The 23431-nt window shown below is 34.6% G+C and overlaps 2 protein-coding genes across 2 annotated transcripts in view; one reads left to right on the top strand and one right to left on the bottom strand.

The window, feature by feature from the left end:
• Positions 1172–23431, bottom strand: part of LOC109820608 (CHD3-type chromatin-remodeling factor PICKLE) — a 56239-nt gene continuing 33979 nt past the window's right edge. Inside the window, exons 24-32 of the mRNA XM_020386778.1 lie at positions 22706–22767; positions 22529–22605; positions 20614–20741; positions 20120–20267; positions 19878–20033; positions 5275–5404; positions 1926–1996; positions 1649–1841; positions 1172–1572 (exon numbers count right to left, since the gene is read on the bottom strand). Coding sequence (XP_020242367.1) covers positions 1460–1572; positions 1649–1841; positions 1926–1996; positions 5275–5404; positions 19878–20033; positions 20120–20267; positions 20614–20741; positions 22529–22605; positions 22706–22767 — 1078 coding nt within the window. The 3' untranslated portion in view covers positions 1172–1459. The remainder of the gene's footprint in view (positions 1573–1648; positions 1842–1925; positions 1997–5274; positions 5405–19877; positions 20034–20119; positions 20268–20613; positions 20742–22528; positions 22606–22705; positions 22768–23431) is intronic.
• Positions 15063–16483, top strand: LOC109820609. Its single transcript, XM_020386779.1, has one exon. The coding sequence runs from the start codon at positions 15749–15751 to the stop codon at positions 16214–16216; it is 468 nt and encodes a 155-aa protein (XP_020242368.1). The 5' UTR covers positions 15063–15748; the 3' UTR covers positions 16217–16483.

The following is a 23431-nucleotide window of genomic DNA, read 5'->3' as shown; positions in this document are numbered from 1 at the left end:
ACACCCTTACGTCTCGAGGGACTTACGAGAAATTTCAAAGGAGAAATTTCAAAGGTTTAGGACTAACGGTTGCTTGTAATTGATAAACTTTAAGCACTTCTTAGTTTAATGGCGTTGCATTGATGTTTAGAACTATTGATGTTTGAATAAACACAAAATGGAACTGCGGTTGCATTACAGATGTGCGGGCTGGTGCGGACTGAGGCATGGCAGGGCACTATTTTTAAAAGTTGTTTTGTCCCATCTATGACAGCGTCTCAGGCGCAACAAGGAGATTCAACAGTGAACTGATTAGCACTGTATAAACTATTCCAAATTTTTTTCAGTTATACCTAATTTTTTTTCACTTGGATATCTAGCTATTTAACTTTTTTGCAAGATCACATTCAAACCCGAACCCTTACAAAACCCGGCCCAGCATTTTCTTCAACGTGACATAAAAAGTCTTGATTATTTGACACAACAAATTTCTTCCTGTCTATAATATCTTGATCACAACTCATATTAGGTAGTTATTAGGCATTTGACATTTTATTTTTCAAAATATTAACTTGTGACATACAAACAAGCTATATTTCTTTAAAAATAAATATGATACAATTACAAACATTTAAAGCGCCGATATCTAAAAAGCGCTCGAGATGGATACGCTGCATGGTTCTAGGATACAATAAGATAGCTTTCACATGGAAGATTCGAGGTCTTGAAACATAAAATACGTTCCACCCAAAGTAAGGCCCACAACCCGTCAGAACTTCGGAATTAAAGGTACGCGCGCTTGATGGTGAAAAAAGCATGAAGCCAGGTTTCGGAGCTAGCACTAACTATGACCCTGGATGGCTGCAACATCCTATAGCTGCTCCCAGATAAATACAATCTGCTATTGTTATATAATGAAATCCTTCTGTTATCAATGAAATGCATAAAACCTTAGGAGATGGAATCAACACCAATGAAATCCTTCTGTCATCAATGAATTGCATAAAATCTTAGGAGATGGAATCAATACCAATCACATAAACCTCATCGAAGAAGCGCTATGTTGATAATATAAAATGAATTGCATAAAATCTTAGGAGATGGAATCGACACCAATCACATAAACCTCATCGAAGAAGCGCTATGTTGATAATATAAAATGAACTGCATAAAATCTTAGGAGATGGAATCGACACCAATCACATAAACCTCATCGAAGAAGCGCTATGTTGATAATATAACTAGATATGCCTAGATATGCCTTCCTATGATTTACGATTCTTTGGGAATGGAATTACATTGTTCTTCATACAACGGTGTTACGCTTGTGACAACCCTGTATCAAAATGGATGATTAAGATTCTGCAAGCGGTCAAACGTTTGGCAACAATGTGATTAGCAACCTTTTATCACGCATTGTAGTCACCATTACACAAGATTAAACACAATATGATATTACATATGCAGACTATTCAATGCCTTACTCCACCATCTCTGCATCTGAATCTTTGGCCACAGAAACCTCTTCAACAATTTCCGTATCTGAATCTTTGGCAACCGAACAATCCAACTTGCCATTTATCGACGATAAACCTATGAACATAAGAACATTAATTGGAATTACTTCTACTTTTGTTTAATCTTTTCATTGGTAGCAAACTTTAGTTACCAGTAACTGATGTATGCATCCCATGAGATGATCCTGAATTTCGTTCAGGCTCTTTTACTGCAAGCGTTCTGTGCACATCCTCATATATGGTTTCAAGCTCACGCATGTTCTTGTTTAACCTAGAATTAGCAGAAGAGTCGCCCAAGCAAGCTACTACAGCATCAACAGCATTGGCCTCAGCTACATTACAAAGCTGAAGGAAGAAAGGAAAGTGGATTAGTACAATGGGAAGATACAGAAAAGTAAGCTGTGTTGGTAGCTGCATCTTATGGCTTACTCCATTATAAAGCTTGGCCATGTCAAGTCGATCAACTTGATTATTGGATGGATATTCTCCGGCTGCTAGATCTACATATTGGGATCATAGTCAGCAACTTGAAATTTTCATGCATACAATAAAAAAAATCATAAATATATCATGGATACTTATCTCCTAGTGCATACCTTCACATTTTTTCTTTCGTTCATTTTTTAAATAAAAAAAAACAATAAATTTCAGTCAGGCCAATTGGGGTAGTAAGACCGTTCTTGGTTATGTTTATATCTTATAATAACTCACTAGCCATCTATCTGTAACAAATATCACATTAAATCCATTCCTTCAACAATGAATTGAGAGATTTAATACGAAATATGGACCCAGCTTGAGATCAACGTCTCAAAACAAGCAACAAATGACTTGAGTGAATGATAAGAAAACCCCTATAATCAAACACCATCAGTAAGGGGCAAATCTACTCAAAAGTAAATGCCAAAGAACCTCCGAAACACAGTTTCGGACATGCATTCTACGAACCAAATAGAGAAATAAATAAATAAACGTCCAACAGATGCCCATTATCTTACATTAGAATAATGAGTAGATGTGAGACAAAGCTGGGTAATTTATAGTAGAAAGGTAGTCTATCTTTGTATGTGTACACTAATCTGTCTTATATTCACAATTTCATACTTATTATCAAAACAATGAGGTTTTTCCGCATGTGCAGCATTCAGTGATGTGACAAAGAAAATACAAGGAAAAGCTCACATAAGCCGTGAACATCCAACAGCAACACTTCTGTAGTGTTTCATTTAATGAAGCATTAAGTAGGAAAGATACAAAACTGTAAGAGGTCTCACCCACTTTGATGGGTCAAAGTTTTAATGAATTGTTAATTTTGGGAACTGAGGGTTCTTCTCATTTATCCTATTTACCTTGTTTCATATATGTCATGGGCAGTGGGGCTTGCTGGTGCAGGTTTCCCATGGGAGAAACAGGAGCATGCTAATGGTGCAAAGATATCCTAGCTTGACCTGAGCTCATTTAATTTATCGCAAAAGGTATCGCTGAATTGAGCTTAGTATTGCAACTTAAAAAAAATTCCACTATGCTTCTGTATAATAATTGCTGAGTCGAGCCATGAACATCCAACAGCATAAATCCTACAACCTGCTCTTTGACCCAGTGTAATAATGAGAGCCATAGAGAAATTACTTTGATATATCTATATTGCAATACATGACATTTGGTTGACTATGCCGTTTTGTCTTGTAGAAATGAAAGAACGTTGAACTAATGATCAATTTTGAAGGAACCAAAGTATGATTCACAAAAGCTTTGCAACATACGCATTCTAGTGCCATTTCAGCAACACAGTAATAATGTAGATATGTTCAAAGTACATGCTTGTTAAATATATAATGGAACGAGCAACTCTACCCAACAATGATCATAGATGGTATCCATTTAGAACTTTCTAAGAAGACAATTTAAAATCACATATTGAATCAATTCCATATAGAACAAGATGTCACCATTTGTTTTTTTTTTAATAAACGGTGTCAAGGACCTATTCTACAAGTTTAAAACGGAAAAAATATATAGATTATGATTCCCAACAATGGATTTGTACTAAACCATAGCAGCTTGACATATTCTTGTGTCCCCAACAGTTTGGTAGAAAATGTGTTTTTTGATCAAGAAAAAGAAATTTTCAAAACCGACCCAAATCATGTTTTTATTTTCAAAACCGACCCACTTTTTTTTATTTATCAAAATCGACTCACTTTTTGCCATGTCAACTTAATCTCATTTCCTAATTAGTCGGGATTGCCAACCCCGACTATTTAGGACAGCAAAAACCGGATTTAAGGCTTTTTAACAATCTCCTAAACAGTCGGGGTTGCCAACCCCGACTGTTTAAGAATGGGATTAAGCTGACGTGGCAAAAAGTGGGTCGATTTTGATAAATAAATAAAAAGTGGGTCGGTTTTGAAAATAAAAACATGGTTTGGGTCGGTTTTGAAAATTTCTTCTCGAGAAGAATTATGCATTTGAATTTCCCTAAAAACCAGGGATTACCACAATCAGCGGGGTGTATCCTTTAACCGAGGCCTTACATCTCTTTGACTAAGATTTGAAATCTCGGTATGGCTTGCGGTTTCTTATTGGCTTTTCTTGTACAAACACTGGATTTTTCGACAATTTTGACAATTTCATATCATAATTATTAGATTCTTCGTCAATGTTTTAACAATCGGATTTTGGGGAAATATCGGACAAACAAAATCCATATTGGATTGCGGAAATTTGGGAAATATTAGGGATATATAGTAAACATCGGAGATATATAGTAAACATTGGAGTGCCATATTGATGACGTGCATATATAATATAATGTCCTTAAATGTAATCTAAACATAGTTGATGAAATATAAGCATACAAAATGTAAATAATATTTAAGAACCCTAACCAATCTTTTGAAACAAATAAAGGTCCAAATTGACATTACAACATTGCAGCCAGTTTTTTTAGGCCGAAATGTCGCTTGATATTGGAAAAATCGTGATATATAGTCGTCCAAAAATTGCCAAAATTAGTATAGTATTTTGTGACAAGTCATATAAAAAGACATATCAACCATGTTGACATATCGCCCAAAATTGCCAAAAAGTGAAAGGCTATTGAGATCATCGTTTCGTAGAAAGGCTTATGAAAGGATATATCGGCCAATTTATAGGGCCATGTTGGGGATATTAAAAACAATGTTCTTTGTGCCATATTTTTTTCACTGTTATATGAAAAATCAGAATTTAATCAAAAGACTTCCATTTTTTATTATTATTTTTTACTCTGCTAATAAAACACCACTAGTTCAAGTTTTCACTTCAAATCCCAGAATTCCTCAATCATATCAGCCAATATTCCTGTTTTACCCTGTTTCAACTGGATCTCACAACATGCTTTAAATTCAATATGATACAGTATGTATCAGTATCCACTGGTTTCTAAAACCTTGCCTTTGACATTAACTTTAGATTTCATTTTCCAGACCTAGATTTTTATTTTGTCGAGCCTTTCATATGTAAGATTTTTAAGTTCAACATGACCAACTCAAAGGTTAACAACAATAAAACTTCTGCATATCTTTGCAGCTATTCAGAAGCTCTTTAAAATAAAAAAATAACAAAAGCAGAAAAGAACTGAGCAAGAGTGAAATTGTGATTTGATCACTAGTGCTTTGAAATTGCATGGCTGATTGGAAAACAAAATGATGCCAAGAATACAGACACATTAAATAAAGGATCAACTTTGATTTTATTGATACGAACATGGAAGAAGTAAAATTTTTAAAAACCGTACCAATTGGTTCCAAATCAGGTAATTCTTTCAGTAATGTATTCATATCTCCTGTGGTTTCACCAGGCGCATCAGTGACCACTGGTTCAATCTCCGGGTCTTTGCTTATTGGACCACGGGGGTTGGCTTTATCCTGCAATATGTCAAACCAACTAGAAACAGTAAGTTTGAAGATAACAAAAAGGTTACGTATAATCATATTGGCAGTCAAGAAGTGGAGTTCCCCTTTATTAGGAGAGGAGGTGGGGATTGGAGAACGTAGAAATATATAGGAAGCCAGGACAATAATCATTCTTTAACAAGACAAGATAAAAAAGAATATCTGAAAGTTTCACACTTGGACTTGATAAATGATATAAATTCCAGCTTTATATGTTAAACAAAACTGAAGTTTACAAACTTTAGCTTATTCTACAATCACCTAAGAACCTGAGATGACATGACACTGATGCAAAAGAAGAAGAAAGAGAAGCAGGACTAGAGAGTTACGATAAAAGCCAACACTAGTGCCGAGGGAGGGAGGAGGGTGAGGACCAACAAAACATGGAACTGAGAGTCGAGGATAAGTAAAAGATTATATTGTAAGATGTTCACAGCTCAACTTCAAGCAAAAGTGTCAGTCACACCTTGCGGTCAATTAGATCGAAAGGAGAAAATCATCTATAACATGTTCAGAATTTTTGTTATGAGTGGATCACACACAGTCGGAATTTGGTCATGAGAGGGAATCATATACTGTAATAAATTTCAGTGGTTTTCAGACTTAAAAAAACATCTGCAACACAAATGAGGATGCGCACGTGCATATGCATGAACAATGTTCCAGAACGCTGAAAGTGAATATTATGGTAATGAGCCTCTATGCCCCTCAGAAGTTAGCGGTCGCCGTTGGGATATTTGATTAATAGACAAAAAATTATATTATTACTATGAATACATAAAAACATGAATATACAGGGGGGGAGTTACTTCCAATAGAATCCACTCCCTTAAAGGCGATATGCACCCTTTAAAGTGCCAAAATAATTTAAAAGAAAATCAAGTGATTTAAACTTTTTTGCTCATGCACCAAGCACAAACGGAACAGCTGAAAGTAGTATATCAGATGTATGACTTGGACATATAAATTTTGATCTAACCATTTAAACAGGATGTGAACACTTAAAATCATTTGCATGCCAATTTTGGTTAGATCTAAAAAAACTATAAGATCAATAACTAAGAAGCTTGATAATTAAGTCATTCATCTTGTACACATTTGATGCCTAGGTTAAAAAAAACCTCAAATGCCTGCTTTTTGTTTTTAAGCATTTCAATAAAGTAGATCAAGCAGAACAAAGCAATCTTTAACTTGAAATTCCTATCAATGACTTTGAAATAAGGATTTGTGAGAAATCAAAAACTCATGCCAAAATCCCTATAATTAAGAGATCTTTACTATTTTCATCGCGTAAAAATAAAAAGCAGATCATATCCTCAACAAGATCAAAACACTTGAGGAAGATTGGGGAAAAAAAGCTTATCACCGCTGAAACCGCAAAGAACCTATAATACAAATAATAAGGTGGATCATGTCCATGAACGTGACCAAAACATCATGATGAAGAATTGAGATTTGAAAAACAAATCTGTCAAAGAAAATTCATATTAAGAATCAAGAAAAAGAATAATGAATAGATTAAAATTAGAGCATACCTTCAAACTGCATCAAATTATTGAGATGAAGATTAAAAAAGAAAAGGCTTTTTACTTGCATACCCCACAAATCCATCATAATTTAATTTACCTCCAAATCTTCATCTTTGCCAAATTACCTTCTAATTCACAACAAGACCTTTACCTTACCGTAGGCAGCGTGGGTATGGGTGTGGACACGGACACGGGCATGGTTAGGGACACAGGACACGGCAAATTTATAAAATGTGGGACATGGGGACACGCGCGCGCGCGCACACACATATATATGTAAGGAATATGGGTTTGCTTGGTACCGAGCATAAACTTAGTACTTAGTAGTGAGGTAGCCCATTCTCATCCACTTACTTAAAAGGTGGCAGCACACTCACATGAGTGCACATGGGTTAGATAATTAAGGGTGATTATTTTCAAGTGGGGCCCATTTGAATGAGTCACCTCACTACTAAGTACCAAGTTTGTACTTGGTACTAAGCATATCCATCATATCCATCATATCCATCTCTCTCTCTCTCTTCCCCCCCCCCCCCCCCCCCCCCCCCCCCCCCACACAAACACACGCACACACACATTAGATTAAATGTTGAACTAAAAATACTTATAATATTTGTATTTACTAAACTAATAATAAGGTTTAAACAACAAAAGTTTAGCTTTGATCGCATGGGAATATACGATGGGTATTTTTTAAAAATTTAATTAATGAGTTTCAATTTTTAGGTTTAAAAGCCGATTGGTTTTGAAGCCAATATTACTAAAGAAGCTAGTTTACTGTATAAGTAATAGGAAAAACATGTTCTACTTTAAACCACACGTGTCTATGGCATGTCCGCAAAAGATCCTTGTTACATAAACACGGCATCCAAAACGCCTAAATTTCTTTGTTAGGGAATACTCTTGGTATATGTTCTATTGAATTAAGTTGATTTATGTTTTTAAACTATGACTAAACCAACCCTAGTATAAACAGAGCATGTTTGGAAACTTTGGATTATAATCCACTATAATCCAAATGGATTGTAATATAGTCTTTGATAAGTTTAGTGGATTATAATCCATAGTCTTTGGTAAGTTTAGTGGATTATAATCTATTTTTAATAGTAGAGTGTTATGCAGAGGGGTGGGATTATAATGCATCATTGTTGTCAAAATAACCAAAAAAGACAAAGATCGGCGGTGAGTTGTTAAATAAGTCCTTAGATTTTGTGAAATCGTAAGGGGTATAATTATCATGTACTTAGTTAAACCTCATGCCTTATAAACCACAAAAAAATATGCTAGGATACCCCAGCTTATTTTTTGGTCGGTCATACGCCAAAATAAACCACTTGCCAAACATCTCAAAGTGATTCATAAGCCACAAAAGTGGGTTATGAGCCAATTTAACCATTTGTCAAACATGTGTTGGGCTTTTTGTTTTGATGATGTTTAACAAACAATTTACTACTAATATTGTTTGTCTAGTGTTTGTGTTTTCCTATTTATTATAGACAAACAATATGTTAGAGGTTGGATGGAATCGAACATTCACGATCATATCCAATGGAGGTTGGCAGAATATCGGTATGAAGCTTCACAATTCAAGTTGATAATCCAAGTTTAAGCTTCATCCGCAAGTGTACCAAGTCGAGCTTATTGAAGACCTATAGCTTGGGTAATCTAGTTTAGGAGTTTATATTATGTGTGTTTAGTACTTTAAGATCAATATCATATACATACACATTTTATTGGTTTCTATGTATGTATATATATATATATATATATATATATATATATATATACATACATGTTTTGGTTTTCAAGTTTATATAAATATGAAATTACATATTTCATATTTATTGTTTTGATTTGGTTTAGCTTTATAGATATGAAACAAATATACATTCATATACATATTTTATGTTTCATATATCATTTTGTTAAATGCGTATTGTACAAAACTTCATTTTTGCATAATATTGAGTTTTTGGTTTATAGACTTATCAACAATAGTTTATATCTTTAATCAAGTCTATAAAATTGTTTACAAAGTTTTAAAACTTGATTTATGTCAAAACATCAAAATTCAAGTATCTCATGTTTTCATGTTTTGGACATATTTGCAAAATGATGATATTTCACAAATGGGAGGTGCTTTTTGAAAACCAGTTTTTGTAACACGTTCATTTTCATGTTAACAATCATTTTTCAAAGTTTTACATTTTCTGAATTTGTTTACTATTTTTAAATCGAGTCTAAAAATCAAATTTTTAGTTTTCAGCCTGCGTATCAGAAATATCAGTTCACGGTCGACCGTGTGTGTCGCTGCGGTCGACCACAAAAAATCCAGAGACTCAGCCTGTTTTCTCAGCTGCTCACGATCGACTGGACTGGCCTCTGCAGTCGACCGCCAATGTTACCGTTACACAGTAACAGTAACTTGCTGATTTTGTTTATTTTATTGATTTTTATGGGTTTTGGGTGTTTTCTTGGGTTGTTTTCTTCTTTATTGATTTTTATGGGTTTTGGGTGTTTTCTTGGGTTGTTTTCTTCCACCCTATATATACCCCATTGTCATAACCATTTGAACAACTAAGAGAGTTTTTCTTGGGTTGTTTTCTTCCACCCTATATATACCCCATTGTCATAACCATTTGAACAACTAAGAGAGTTTTAAAAAGAGTTTAATTGTGTTTAACAATTGTTTAAGTTTGTTTAGTTTGTTTAAAGCTTGGTTTGTGAAGATATTTTCACAAGAGGAAGTGGAGATTAATTCTTGGTGTTTGAGTTTCAATTCATCTCTCCTACTCTTTGTCATTTTAGAGAAGTTTTTCTAAACTCAATTTCTAGCTTTATATTTACATTGTTTATTGATTATTATCTCTATAAGCTAGATTTTCATAACTGAGTTTAGATTTGTTTTGATTATACTCTTTGTTCACACACAACCTATTGAGCTTACTGTATTTACATACATAGTATAATTTGAGGTTGTAGGTTTGTGACTTAAGAGTATGAGTTTTCATTGTGTTCTTGTCCATAGTAGAGAACAAACATTTGTTGTATTGAGCCTAATTATGACGATACACTTTGTAATACACTTATACACCGAGAGGAGTGTGTGGTGAGAGACGAGGTCGTCCCAAGAGGAGTGGGTTAGGTGGTAATGCCTAGAGGTAGGTTGTAATTTCTAATACTTGAGGGAGACACGGGCTAAAGACCAACACTTAGAGGATGTAAAGTGGGATTACAAGAGTGAAATCGTAAAGTTTTCGATGAGCTAAAACCGAGTGTGTGGTGTAAACATTATTCGGGTGAGCGTAGAAAACTCGGTTGTGATAGTGGATTTCTTTTCGGATGTGGGGAGCGGAGACGTAGGACGGAAGGTCCGAACTCCATGATCATATTGCTTGTTTGAGTTTGCATTGACGCACTCTTTTTGTTCATCTTATTTAGTCATTGCCTCTTTGTTTATATTGTCCACTATTTTGCTTACTCTTGTTTATATTACTTATCCTTGCATATATATCTTGTGGCATATCATATTTGCTAGGATATTTGTTTACTCGAGGGTTCTTTCCTAGTAGGACTAGGATTAGAGTCTAACAATTAGTATCAGAGCTTGGTGCTTTTGATTAGAGGCATAATCACCTAGAGTCAAAATTCATTGTTCTCATATTTGTGCTAATCTAATTTTGAGATTTATTGTTATCTTGCTTGCATATACATATATATATCATGGATATGAATGGTGCATCTTGTTTAGGCTATGATCCTAGTATTACTCCTAAATTTAATGCTTTCCCCTATGCTCAATGGTGTTTTAGATTTAAGCTATTTGTTAGATCTAAAAATATTGATTTGTGGGAAGTCGTTAATAATGCTTATGTTGTGCCCACTTTGGAGAAATCCAAGTAGAGCAAAAATGATAAGAAAATGTTTACAATGAATAAGCTTGTTTTAGAATTTTTATTAAATGCATTTGATCCATCTATGTCTAACAAGCTTGATTCTTTTGATAGCGCTTATACATTATGAAAATTCTTAGAAGCGCATCAAGGAGACTTGGAGGAGATTCGACACGTTGTGACGGAATCGACTTCAAGTAATAGTGGAGCATCATCATCATGCACACGGCCACTAGGCGATAGCCCTAATGTGGTAAGTGATTTCGATTCCGAAAGTGAGCTTTCAATTAATGAACTCGCTTGTGCATATGATAGATTAATGCATGCCTATAAGAAATTGCACAATAATTTTATTGATCTTAAAAGCAAGCATATTAGTTTGAAATCCGATCATGAGTTGTTAGCCTCTAAGTTTGATGATATTTCAAATGAGAATGTGATTCTCAACGAAAAGAATGATAAATTAAAATTGGATCATGATTCTTTAATTTCAAATGTGGCTAATTTAACTCATGAAAAAGATAATATCATATTAGAAGTAGAGAACATTAGAAATGAGTTTAATTCTTTTAGAAATGATCATATATGTTCTACTTCTAAATTTCTAATATCAATACAAATATGTCTGATGATGAGTTGAATCATATTAAGGATCGCATATCATCTTTAGATTCAACCCTTAAAATATGCATTGTTAAAAATGATAAGTTTATGGACTTGTTTGCAAAGCCCCATATTAATTCTTTCAAGAAACCTATACAATATACACACATATATAACAAAATTTACAAGTGTTCAATTTGCGGTCGAAAAACCATATTGCTAAATTTTGTTATAATGCACAAAAACCCATCAATACATAATTCTTGTGCATTCCATCAAGTTTTTTCATCACACACACATGCACATGTATCAAATGCTCATCATAAGCATGCTAGTATGTTTAAATGTGATTATTGTGGTCGTTTTGATCATTTGGCCAAATATTATTTTGATTTGAAAAGAAAATCTAGTTTGTCAAATCTTTCTAGTAGACCACATGTTTTTAAGTGTGATGTTTGTGATAGGTTTGGACATCTTACAAAATTTTATTTTGATTTACAAAAAGCTTCCCTTTAGCAAAATGTTCCAATAAGACCACCTTTGTTTGATGATGTTTCCCATTTGCAAAATAAATTTAAAAGACCATCTTTTCTTACAAATGATTTCCGTGCACGTCTACTTGGTCAACACAAATCATTTACCCATTTTCATTGCACATTTTGCAATCGAAAAAGTCGTGTATATGACTATTGTTTTGATCGTGTTAGTGCACCACATGCGTCTAAAAGAGATCATAACCCTAGGACATTGAGCTTTAATGATAGGGATCATGTCCCTAGACTCTTAGGTACCAAGAGTAATTGGGTACCAAAACAAGTTTGACTTTAAATCAAGATTTTTAGTGTTTTTATTTTTTATTTCTTTGTTTTGAAAAACGTGTTTTGAAGTTTTTGTAAATGAAGATAATTTTCTTTTGGTCAACTCTTTTGTTATATTGACTTTGATTTTGATGAGAGGTTTGCGTTTAAGCAACCCCCCTCCGTATTTATTGGTTATCTACGTCCAAATCATGTTTACCGGGTACTAAAAGTATTTATATGGGTTAGAACAAGCTTAAGAGCTTGATATATGTTTGCCACTCTTCTTCTTGTCAAATGACATATTTTTATTGATTTTGATTTCATGGGATTTATGAATTCATTCGTTTAATTTGTTTTCATTTGGATTTTTTTTTCATGATTCTCATGTTTTTCTTCCATTTGTTTTCATAAATCTATTTATACATTGTTTTTACATTTGTGTATTAAGACACTTTTTTATATTGATATATCTATATGTGTTCTCATTATCTTGTTGTATGCTAAGAAGCACCGACTCGTGAAAACTCCCCCAGTCCCCGTGTCCGACGCTTGTCGGGGACGGACGCGCGTTCGACACGCGTTCGACACGCGTCGGACACGACGTCAACGGCGTCGACACGGTCAGCTCTAGTCGACACGGCGAAGTTGAGGGCGACACGGCGAAGTTGAGGGCGACACGGCGAAACCAGACTTTGAAACCCAAACCCGAAACCCAAACCCGAAACCCAATTTCAAACAGAAACACAAACCCTAACCCTAGTCGTGACTCGTGAGAAAACTTACCCGATTTCTCGTCGAAAGGGCTCTTGCGAAGTGAAGAGGCGCCGCCAGCTCTCAGTCTCCTCGTCGTCGTCGTCAGCGTCGTCGTCGTCGTCGTCAGCTCCAAGGTCAGTCTCTCTCTCTCTCCCCCCCTCTCTCTCTCTCTCCGATCGATCTCTCGCTCTCTCTCATCCCTTTCCCTCTGGTTCTCTCTTTCTCTCTCTTTCTTATCTCTTTCTTATCTCTTTCTCTCCCACATTTATCTCTTTCACACTCTCTCCACAAAAAAAACCCAGAAACTTTCCCGTTTCACAAAAAACCCCCACGAACGCCTCATTCACCCCACCATCCACTGTTCTCCCCCTCTCTCTCGAAAAAATCGCACACGAGTTTCAAAGGACCTCTGCCCCCCCCACTACGTTGGTTTTTTATTTTAAAAAAGCTGATTACTGTTTACTGTTTTGTCATTTTTCCAACTGTTGGATGCTTCACTGTTTGAGGCTGCTTAGTTTGGTATTCTCATAGTTAACTGTTGATGGTTGGGTTAAACCCTTTTTTTTTGTTGTTCTGTTGCTGTTGATTAATTGGGATGATAATCTCTGCTTATTTACTATTTTGCTGCTTTATTACCGTATTAACTGTTATTAATTATTCTTTTTTATACTGTTTTGCTACTGCTAGATGATTTTCTAATGTTAACTAGGATATTGTTAACTGTTAGGGTGTTAATTAGGATATTGTTAGCTGTTATTTGCTTACTGTTCTACTATTGTATGCTAATTTAAATGTTAATTAGGATTGTTTAGCTGTTGTTTGATGTTAATTAGGATATTGTTTACTGTTCTACTATTGTTTGCTTTTAGTTTACTGTTCTACTATTATTAATTTCTTAATTTATTGTTATTGCTTATATTTTACAGAAATGGAACAAGACGGGAGTTCTAGTGGTAGTGGAATACCTTATATTTTACAGAAATGGAACAAGACGGGAGTTCTAGTGGTAGTGGAATACAAGATGACAAATGTCCTCTTTGGAAATATGTTACCAAATTAAAGAAAAGAGGGGGAACGGCAGGAGGAAATTGGAGATGGAGATGTAATTATTGCAGAGAGGATTTTACTGGTTCACACTCAATAGTTAAAAATCACCTCTTGAGAATAAGTGGGACTGGAATTAAGATGTGTTCCAAGTCAACACCCGAAAATTTAAGGGAGTTTCAAAGGACGTTGGATCAAGCAGAGGCGAGGTTGATGGCTTCTAGGCCTAAGATGTCAGTTTTGCCTACATCTTCGACTGCAAGTACGGCCGGTGTAGGTGCAAGTGTAAGCATGCCGATTGATGCAGGTGGATTTAAGAGGGGGAGGGGGCCTAATACCGTGGAACAAGCATTCAACATGGGAGCAAGGGAGGAATTGGATGCATTGATTGGTAGGATGTTCTTCACGGGGGGATTGTCCTTCAACTTGACAAGGAATCTATATTATGCCAAAGCTTTTGCATATGCCGCAAACAATCCAATTTCTGGCTACAAGCCTCCTGGTTACAATTTCATGAGGACCACTATCTTACAACGTGAGAAAACTCACGTAGAGAGATTGATGGAGCCCATCAGGGGTACATGGCAACAGAAGGGAGTCTCCATTTGTAGTGATGGGTGGGCGGATGCACAAAGGAGGCCCATCATCAATTTTATGGCGGTATGTGAGGGTAAGCCAATGTTCTTGAATGCCGTGAATGTCGAGGGAGAAGTCAAGAATAAGTATTTTATCCAAACACAGCTAGAAAAGTGCATCACAGAGGTAGGACCGAAAAATATCATCCAAATCATAACCGATAATGCTTCGGCATGCAAGACCGCGGGAAGGCTTGTGGAGCAAACTTTGCCTCACATATTTTGGACTTCTTGTGTAGTCCATACACTCAATCTTGCTGTCAAGAATATTTGTGCGGCTAAGAACACGGAAGCAAATGCCGTGACTTATGCACAATTACATTGGATTACAGAGATCTCCGATGATGCATTGTTTATTAAGAATTTTATCATGAACCACTCTATGCGGCTTTTCATATTCAATGATTTTTCCAAGATGAAGCTCCTATCAATTGCCGACACAAGATTTGCCTCGTGGATTATTATGTTGAAGAGGTTTAAGGTCGTCAAGAGAGGCCTCTAAGACATGGTCCTTAGTGATCGATGGAGCTTATATAGAGACGATGATGTGGAGAAAGCTCAATTTGTGAAAGAGAAAGTCCTCGATGATTTGTGGTGGGACAAGATAGATTTTATTCTTGACTTCACCGGCCCAATCTATGAAATGATAAGGGTCACCGACACTGATACACCATGTCTTCATTTGGTGTATGATATGTGGGATACAATGATTGAGAAGGTGAAGCAAGCTATTTACAGGCATGAGGGTAAAAGGGATAACGAGGAATCTCCTTTTTATGAGGTGGTTCACAAGATCTTGGTGGATCGATGGAACAAGGGAAACACCCCGCTTCAGTGCTTGACACTCTTTAGTTCCAAGGTAATATTTCACATTTTACTCTTTAATGCGAATATTTCAATTAATTTTAATACATGAATTTCTTCTCACAAACATAGGTACTATCATTCCACATGGCTCAATGAGAACGTCAATCGGCAACCTCCAAATCAAGATCTTGAGATCTCTACAGAAAGATCAAAGTGCTTAAGAAGATATTATCCTAACCCCGATGAACGATTGATGGTGAACTTGGAATATGCTAAGTTTGTAGGGTCTTTGGAGGCTTTTGGTGATCCGGATTCTCTTTCCGATAGAGGACATATGGATCCAAAGTCATGGTGGCTTCTTTATGGTGCAAGTGCTCCAAATTTGCAAGCATTGGCCATAAAGCTTCTAGGCCAACCTTGTTCCTCTTCTTGTTGTGAACGGAATTGGAGTACGTATGGTTTCATTCACTCCTTAAAGAGGAACAAGCTAACCCCGACACGGACGGAGGATCTTGTTTATGTTCACACCAACATTCGTTTACTTTCTCGGAATTCGGAAGAGTATATGGAAGGGGAATCAAGAATGTGGGATATTGGTGGAGATGCCTTCGACTCATTTCAAGGAGCCGGCATGTTAGATGTTGTTGCCCTTTCTCTTGACGAGCCCACGATGGAGGCCATTGTGTTTGATGAGGATGAAAGAGTTGAATCCATAGAATAATCTTTTTGATGTTTCAACTTAAAAACTTTATTTTAAGATATGCTTTTGAGTGTAATTTTTATATTTTTGTAATGTTAGTAACTTAGTATTTTGTAGTCATTGAACTAGTTGCTACTTGAACTTTATTCTCTTGTATTTTTATATGCTCAAGATGAAAGTAGTGAAAATTAAAAAATCTAGCCGTGTCGCCGTATCCTATTTTTTGGGGTTTTGCTGTATCCGTGTCCGTGTCCGTGTCGTGTCCGTGTCGTGTCCGTGCTTCATAGGTTGTATGTGAGTTTTACCTAGCACGTTTTCATCTATGTTTGCTCACATATGTTTGCCTTGGTCATCATTGCATATATTCATTAAGGTATTTTGATAGGGGAGCCATCCCTATTTCTATTATTTGTTTTTATACTCACCATGTTTATAGGTAGGGGGAGCTTTCGCTTTCTTATTTCTTTTATAACCCCATTTTTTATGTTGTCAAAAGGAAAGAAATATTGTATGTATTTCTTGTTTATATGCATGATAATTATAATTTATATATTCATTTCCTTTCATGCATACATCCCTTTGTAAATTGTTTGTCATCGTCAAAAAAGGGAAGATTGTTGGCATTTTTGTTTTGATTATGTTTAACAAATAATTTACTACTAATATTGTTTGTCTAATATTTGTGTTTTTCTATTTATTATAGACAAACAATAAGTTAAAGGTTGGATGGAATCGAGCATTCACGATCATATCCAATGGAGGTTGGTGGAATATCGGTATGAAGCTTTGCAATTCAAGTTAAAGATCCAAGTTCAAGCTTCATCCGCAAGTGTACCAAGTCGAGCTTATTGAAGACTTATAGCTTGGATAATCTAGTTTAGGAGTTTATATTATGTGTGTTTAGTACTTTAAGCTCAATATCATATACACACACATTTTATTGGTTTCTATGTATATATATATAGTTATATATATATACATATTTTACTTTTTGGTTTCTATGTATATATATAATTATATATATACATACATGTTTTGGTTTTCAAGTTTATATAAATATGAAATTACATATTTCATATTTATTGTTTTGATTTGGTTTAGCTTTATAGATATGAAACAAATATACATTCATATACATATTTTATGTTTCATATAATGAAACAAATATACATTCATATACATATTTTATGTTTCATATATATCATTTTGTTAAATGCATATTGTACAAAACTTTATTTTTGCATAATATTGAGTTTTTGGTTTATAGACTTATCAACAATAGTTTATATCTTTAATCAAGTCTATAAAATTATTTTACAAAGTTTCAAAACTTGGTTTATGTCAAAACATCAAAATTCAAGTATCTCATGTTTTCATGTTTTGGACATATTTGTAAAATGATGATATTTTACAAATGGGAGGTGCTTTTTGAAAACTAGTTTTTGTAACATGTTCATTTTTATGTTTACAATCATTTCCCAAAGTTTTACATTTTTCTGAATTTGTTTACTATTTTTAAATCGAGTCTAAAAATCAGATTTTTAGTTTTCAGCCTGCGTATCAGAAATATCAGTTCACGGTCAACTGCGTGTCGCTGCAGCCGACCACGAAAAATCCAGAGACTCGGCCTGTTTTCTCAGCTACTCACGGTCGACTGGACTGGCATCTGCGGTCGACCGCCAATGTTACCGTTACACAATAACGGTAACTTACTGATTTTATTTATTTTATTGATTTTTATGGGTTTTTGGTGTTTTCTTGGGTTGTTTTCTTCCACCCTATATATATCTCATTGTCATAACCATTTGAACAACTAAGAGAGTTTTAAAAAGAGTTTAAGTGTGTTTAACAATTGTTTAAAGTTTGTTTAGTTTGTTTAAAGCTTGGTTTGTGAAGATATTTTCACAAGAGGAAGTGAAGATCAATTCTTGGTGTTTGAGCTTCAATTCATCTCTCCTACTCTTATCATTTTAGAGAAGTTTTTCTAAACTCAATTTCTAGTTTTATATTTACATTGTTTATTGATTATTATCTCTATAAGCTAGATTTTCATAATTGAGTTTAGATTTGTTTTGATTATACTTTTTGTTCACACACAACCTATTGAGCTTACTGTATTTACATACATAGTATAATTTGGGGTTGTGGGTTTGTGACTTAGAGTATGAGTTTTCATTGTGTTCTTGTCCATAGTAGAGAACAAACATTTGTTGTATTGAGCTTAATTATGACGATACATTTTGTAATACACTTGTACACCGAGAGGAGTGTGTGGTGAGAGACGGGATCGTCCTAAGAGGAGTGGGATAGGTGATAATGCCTAGAGGTAGGTTGTAATTTCTAGCACTTGAGGGAGATACGAGCTAGAGACCAACACTTAGAGGGTGTAAAGTGAGATTACAAGAGTGAAATCGTAAAGTTTTCGATGAGCTAAAACCGAGTGTGTGGTGTAAATATTATTCGGGTGAGCGTAGAAAACTCGGTTGTGATAGTGGATTTCTTTTCGGGTGTGGGGAGCGGAGACGTAGGACGGAAGGTCCGAACTCCGTGATCATATTGCTTGTTTGAGTTTGCATTGGCGCACTCTTTTTGTTCATCTTATTTAGTCATTGCCTCTTTCTTTATATTGTCCACTATTTTGTTTACTCTTGTTTATATTACTTATCATTGCATATATGTCTTGTTGCATATCATATTTGCTAGGATATTTGTTAATGAGTTTTAAATTGGCATAAATCGAATTAGATTAGCATAAATTCTATTCACCCTACCCCCTTTAGGGTTCTTTCCTAGTGGCATTAGGGTCTAACAACATACTCTTAGTTAAACTGATTAACCTATCTTACTGCTAATTCATTTGTCTCCTCACACTTTCCTTCTGCCTCTCTTAGGTACAGAGGGAGAGGGTGGGACTCCTCTTTTCTTCTTCCATTTCTCATTTCTCCGATCCTTCGCAAACTAAAGTACAACACAAATCCCGGGTTAGGCCTTAGTTCTGAATTGTTTGTAAGCCTTATGACTTCCTTTAGGGATATCATTAACCTTGTAACAATACATTTGATAATTGTGATGATTATATTCATTAAAATTATTGTAAAGCATTTTTATTATTAAATATTTAAAATATATAATAAAACACATAACTATATTATCATTATGTATTACTTTATTTTGCGTTTTATGTTATCGAGAGGCAAGCTTTCTGTCATGCATTATACCGTTATTATCAACATTGCTAGACAATATCTTGATTCTCAATATTTTGTCGGACTAGTTAACATGGAAACATACTTTCTATGACATAACCTACAATTTTTTGTGACCTTATCATTCATTACATTATCAAAGATATAAGGCACCCAATTTCTCTGAATTGTCCTAATTCCTAACTCGGCTAAAGGTTAGGAATTAGTTGTCTCTTTTCAATAGATGGTTATCCGGTAAAAGCTGGAGAGGGCTTAATGATAGTTTCTTCCCCCTTAATGGTAGATTCTTGATAGCTATATTGGGCCTTCATCAAAAGTAAACAAAAAAAGGCAAATAGAGTCAAATTCCAATTCGTAAAAACTTGTTGAAAATCTGAACAAATAAAACAAATGAAAAACTAAAATCTTAAAGTCTCTCCTAATAGCGAGGAAGTTATCAATCTGAGGATTACAAATAAAAACGAAAGATAACTTACAACTTCATCCAAACAGAATTCCAAATCCAAAATCTTCTCCAGCAGTTGATATCTTTTTCGTATAAATTCAACAATCCTTCTTTGCACTTCACGGAATTGATAGAGGGTGGAGTAATCAGAATTGGACTGGTTTCCTTTTGTAACATCTGGAGTTTCCTACATAACAGGAGTAAAAACTCAAACATGATCGTGTTGATCTTTTTAAGTGAACAACCATGCCTCCTTTTAATTAAATAACTAACATTGAAAGAGTTGCTAGAACCATCACCCATCTGGACTCCTCCAGCAGATGGTCCATTTAAGACAGGAAGGCTTAATTCTCGGCGACCAACTTCAACAAGCCCAAGGTCTTTATCTTCAACAATAGCCTGCCATCTTGCATAGCCATGCCTTGCATCCAAAAATGAGATAAGATGACTTGACCAGTGAACCAAAAACATAAAAGATATAAAATAGCTATTAATAATAAAAATTCTAAAGCCACTGACTTATTTCTCAAATATTGCAATAAACTAATGGAACGAACTTTTTCAAAACTGACTTTTATAATAATAGTTATCTATAATTAAAACATATTATATGCTACAGATTTATCATTGATTGTTACTTAATCAGATACTTGAAAAATGTCAATTTACTATATTTGCATGAAGCAAAAAGTTTACAAACTATGATGAGTGCTCAATAAACTAAAATTTCAATACTTAATGACTGAGAATAAAAAAGAGCTTGATACCTTAAAATAGCTTTTAATAGCAATATATCATGCTCTTCCTTCCAAATTCTTCCACTCAAGCTGGGGTAGCATTCTCGCACATCTTTAGGAAAAAGAGAAGCCCCAGGATTGTCTTCCAAAATTTTCAGCTGCCAAAACATAAAATATCAAACAAAAACACAAATAAACATGGTGTATATATTTACATCTACCAGCACGGAAAAAGAGAGTTCTGTGCTCTTTAATGAACAACTTTAAAGCCTCCAGATATGTCCTTTTGGGTCTGTCATATTTTAGGTACCCGAAGTTGCCCAAAACTCAATGACAACCATAATACAGGTATTTTACCTTCTTCTCTACAGGTCTTGGTTTGGTTATTCTTCCTGTAAATAGAATAGTTTCTCAACAACATGGTTTATTCTGTTTTTCCATAATTAACCTCTATAGTACCATTTTACCATACTGCCTTGTAATATATCTGATTATGCTTTACAGTTTTAGAATTTGCAAGTTTATAGCTAAATTACTGGACTTAGTAGGCTTATTAAATTTGCAAGGAATTTGTGAGACTTGACAGGTATTTTGATAAGTGATTTTAACTACCTTTGTTGTTAACCCCATTGGGGCTTTCCACTCCCATTATCATGCATACCGTTACTTCAGCCACCATGAATACTAGGTATGATATAGAAAAAAAGAATTTAGTGTATAAGACTCAAACATTAGCCTCTTAATTTGGTTTGATGATTTAATGTTTATAATTTACCTAGGTTTTGGTGAAGTAAGCTATGGTGCATGGGTGTGGGTGCGGACACGGACATGGAAGTAGATAGGGATGGCAAATTTGTAAAAAAAAATAGGATATGAGGACAAGGCTATATATATACAATTGAATTTAATAATTTATATGGGATTTTGATATTGTTTTTTTCATATGCTATGAGAACTAAAATACTCATATCATTTTTATGTTTCTTTTATTCAGTAGATTATAAATTTAAAAACATCTCCTTTCTGAACTAAAAACCCAAACGACTGTTTAAAATCATACTTATGAACTAGGTATGGGTTGTTATGAACTAGGTATGGGTTGAAATGAACCCGACCCAAGTCCAACGAGTTGCAGAAATTTAAGGGGAAGTGTAAGATATACGTCCAAGGAGTGTATCACGAGTGTTCTAAACTAAAAATGTGTTATATAATCAATTACAGGTCTAAATAAATGTATGTATACATTCAAGAAGTGTCCAAGGAGTGTCGGAAAATGGACACATATATGGGAAGTGTCAGACACGGATACAGGAGACTAGATGAAGTTTCCACGTAACCTAGGAAGTAAGACTCAAATATATGTTAGAAATTCTCGGAATCCATAACTATAACGGAGACCTGGATCAGGTATCAACATCAGGAGTTGCAGCAGTAAGAAAGTTTAGGATTTAGACGTATCAGATATTTGCTATTGGTATTATAAAACTTGCAATAAAATATTTGAGCGCATACACACATGTAATTAAGAAATATTAAATATTCTATACCTTTCATTAAATCTTAATATGGAAAAGTTTGAACAAAAAACCATCTAAATGGATTCACGACAGAAAGGCTCTAGGAATTATTTAATGTGTTAAGCCCAATGGTTTACTTTTACTGAAGGACATCTTACATGCTTTTGTCTAATATCAGAGAACCCAGATGCACTCAGGACTTTGGAGTTGTAATAGGAAATAACATCAAGAACACATAATTCACGTGGATGAACTTGGATATAGCAAAAGTGCCAGACTATACATCTACGAATCACTTATTTGGCAGATTAGTAATATTATTGCTCATTTGAAGGGACCAAAGCATGGTAAACAGTGCAACCAACCAACCAGAAATCATTCAGTCAGAACTTCCAGTTTGGTAAACAAGCAAGACGTTCTGAAGTTACCTTTTCCTTTATCAGACTAATATGTGCAAGTCTAACAAGTACATCATCTACTCGTAAGCCTTCTTTTGGCACCCCATCTACATAATTGACAATGAGTATCATTAATTATTATGAATAAAAGCCAAATCTTTTCCATTAAAAAAATTCTATGTGGAAGTGGAAAAAAGCTATTATCACCTGAAAATTTTGGTGAATCATTAATACCCTCATCAATGTGTCTCATGAAAAGAAAGCCATACCTATTTAAAAAACAAAAAAGAGAATTGTAATATATAAGCATAGATTCATCACCTACAAAAACTTTAAATTGAATTTGTGAAATTTAATTTGCTTGAAAAGTAAAGGAAAATAAGCACAGGAATGTCAGCTCCTTTTGAGTTGAAAAAACATTCAAATAAATCAGTACACGAGTTATTAAAGATAACACAATAAAAGAAAGCTTCCTATTTCATGCATTATGGTAGGATGGTCAACAGTGTAGTGCAAGATGTCATGTGATAATTTTTGCAAAAACTTATTACACTCATCAATGTCTCATTGTGTCTCATGAAAAGAGAGACAATAATAAACATGTTTTTAGTATAAGCAAACATTTATTAGAACATAATGCAGTACCAACAAGTACAGAAACCTTAAATTGAATTTCTGGAATTTAATTTGCTAAAGAAGTGAAGGTAAAGAAGCATATTGAAATAACTTTCTAATAAATCGGTACACGAGCTGAGAGAGAGAGAGAGAATAAAATATAAGAGTGCCTTCTATGTCGCACATTATGTTAGGATGATCAACAGTATATCGGCTCAGAGCTTAAAGTGCATATGACATAACACTAACAGAGCCTACGTGTTTCGGGTTTTTTAAATGATAAATAGGAACATGATTTCCTAATACAAGTTTAATTTT

This window comes from Asparagus officinalis, chromosome 8 (assembly GCF_001876935.1).
Source record: "Asparagus officinalis chromosome 8, Aspof.V1, whole genome shotgun sequence".
Classification (NCBI taxonomy): domain Eukaryota; kingdom Viridiplantae; phylum Streptophyta; class Magnoliopsida; order Asparagales; family Asparagaceae; genus Asparagus; species Asparagus officinalis.
This window is presented reverse-complemented; position numbering and strand designations above follow the sequence as displayed.

Coding starts and splice junctions, on each gene's coding strand:
- LOC109820609 (XM_020386779.1), top strand. CDS start 15,749: ATGGTGAACTTGGAATATGCTAAGTTTGTAGGGTCTTTGGAGGCTTTT.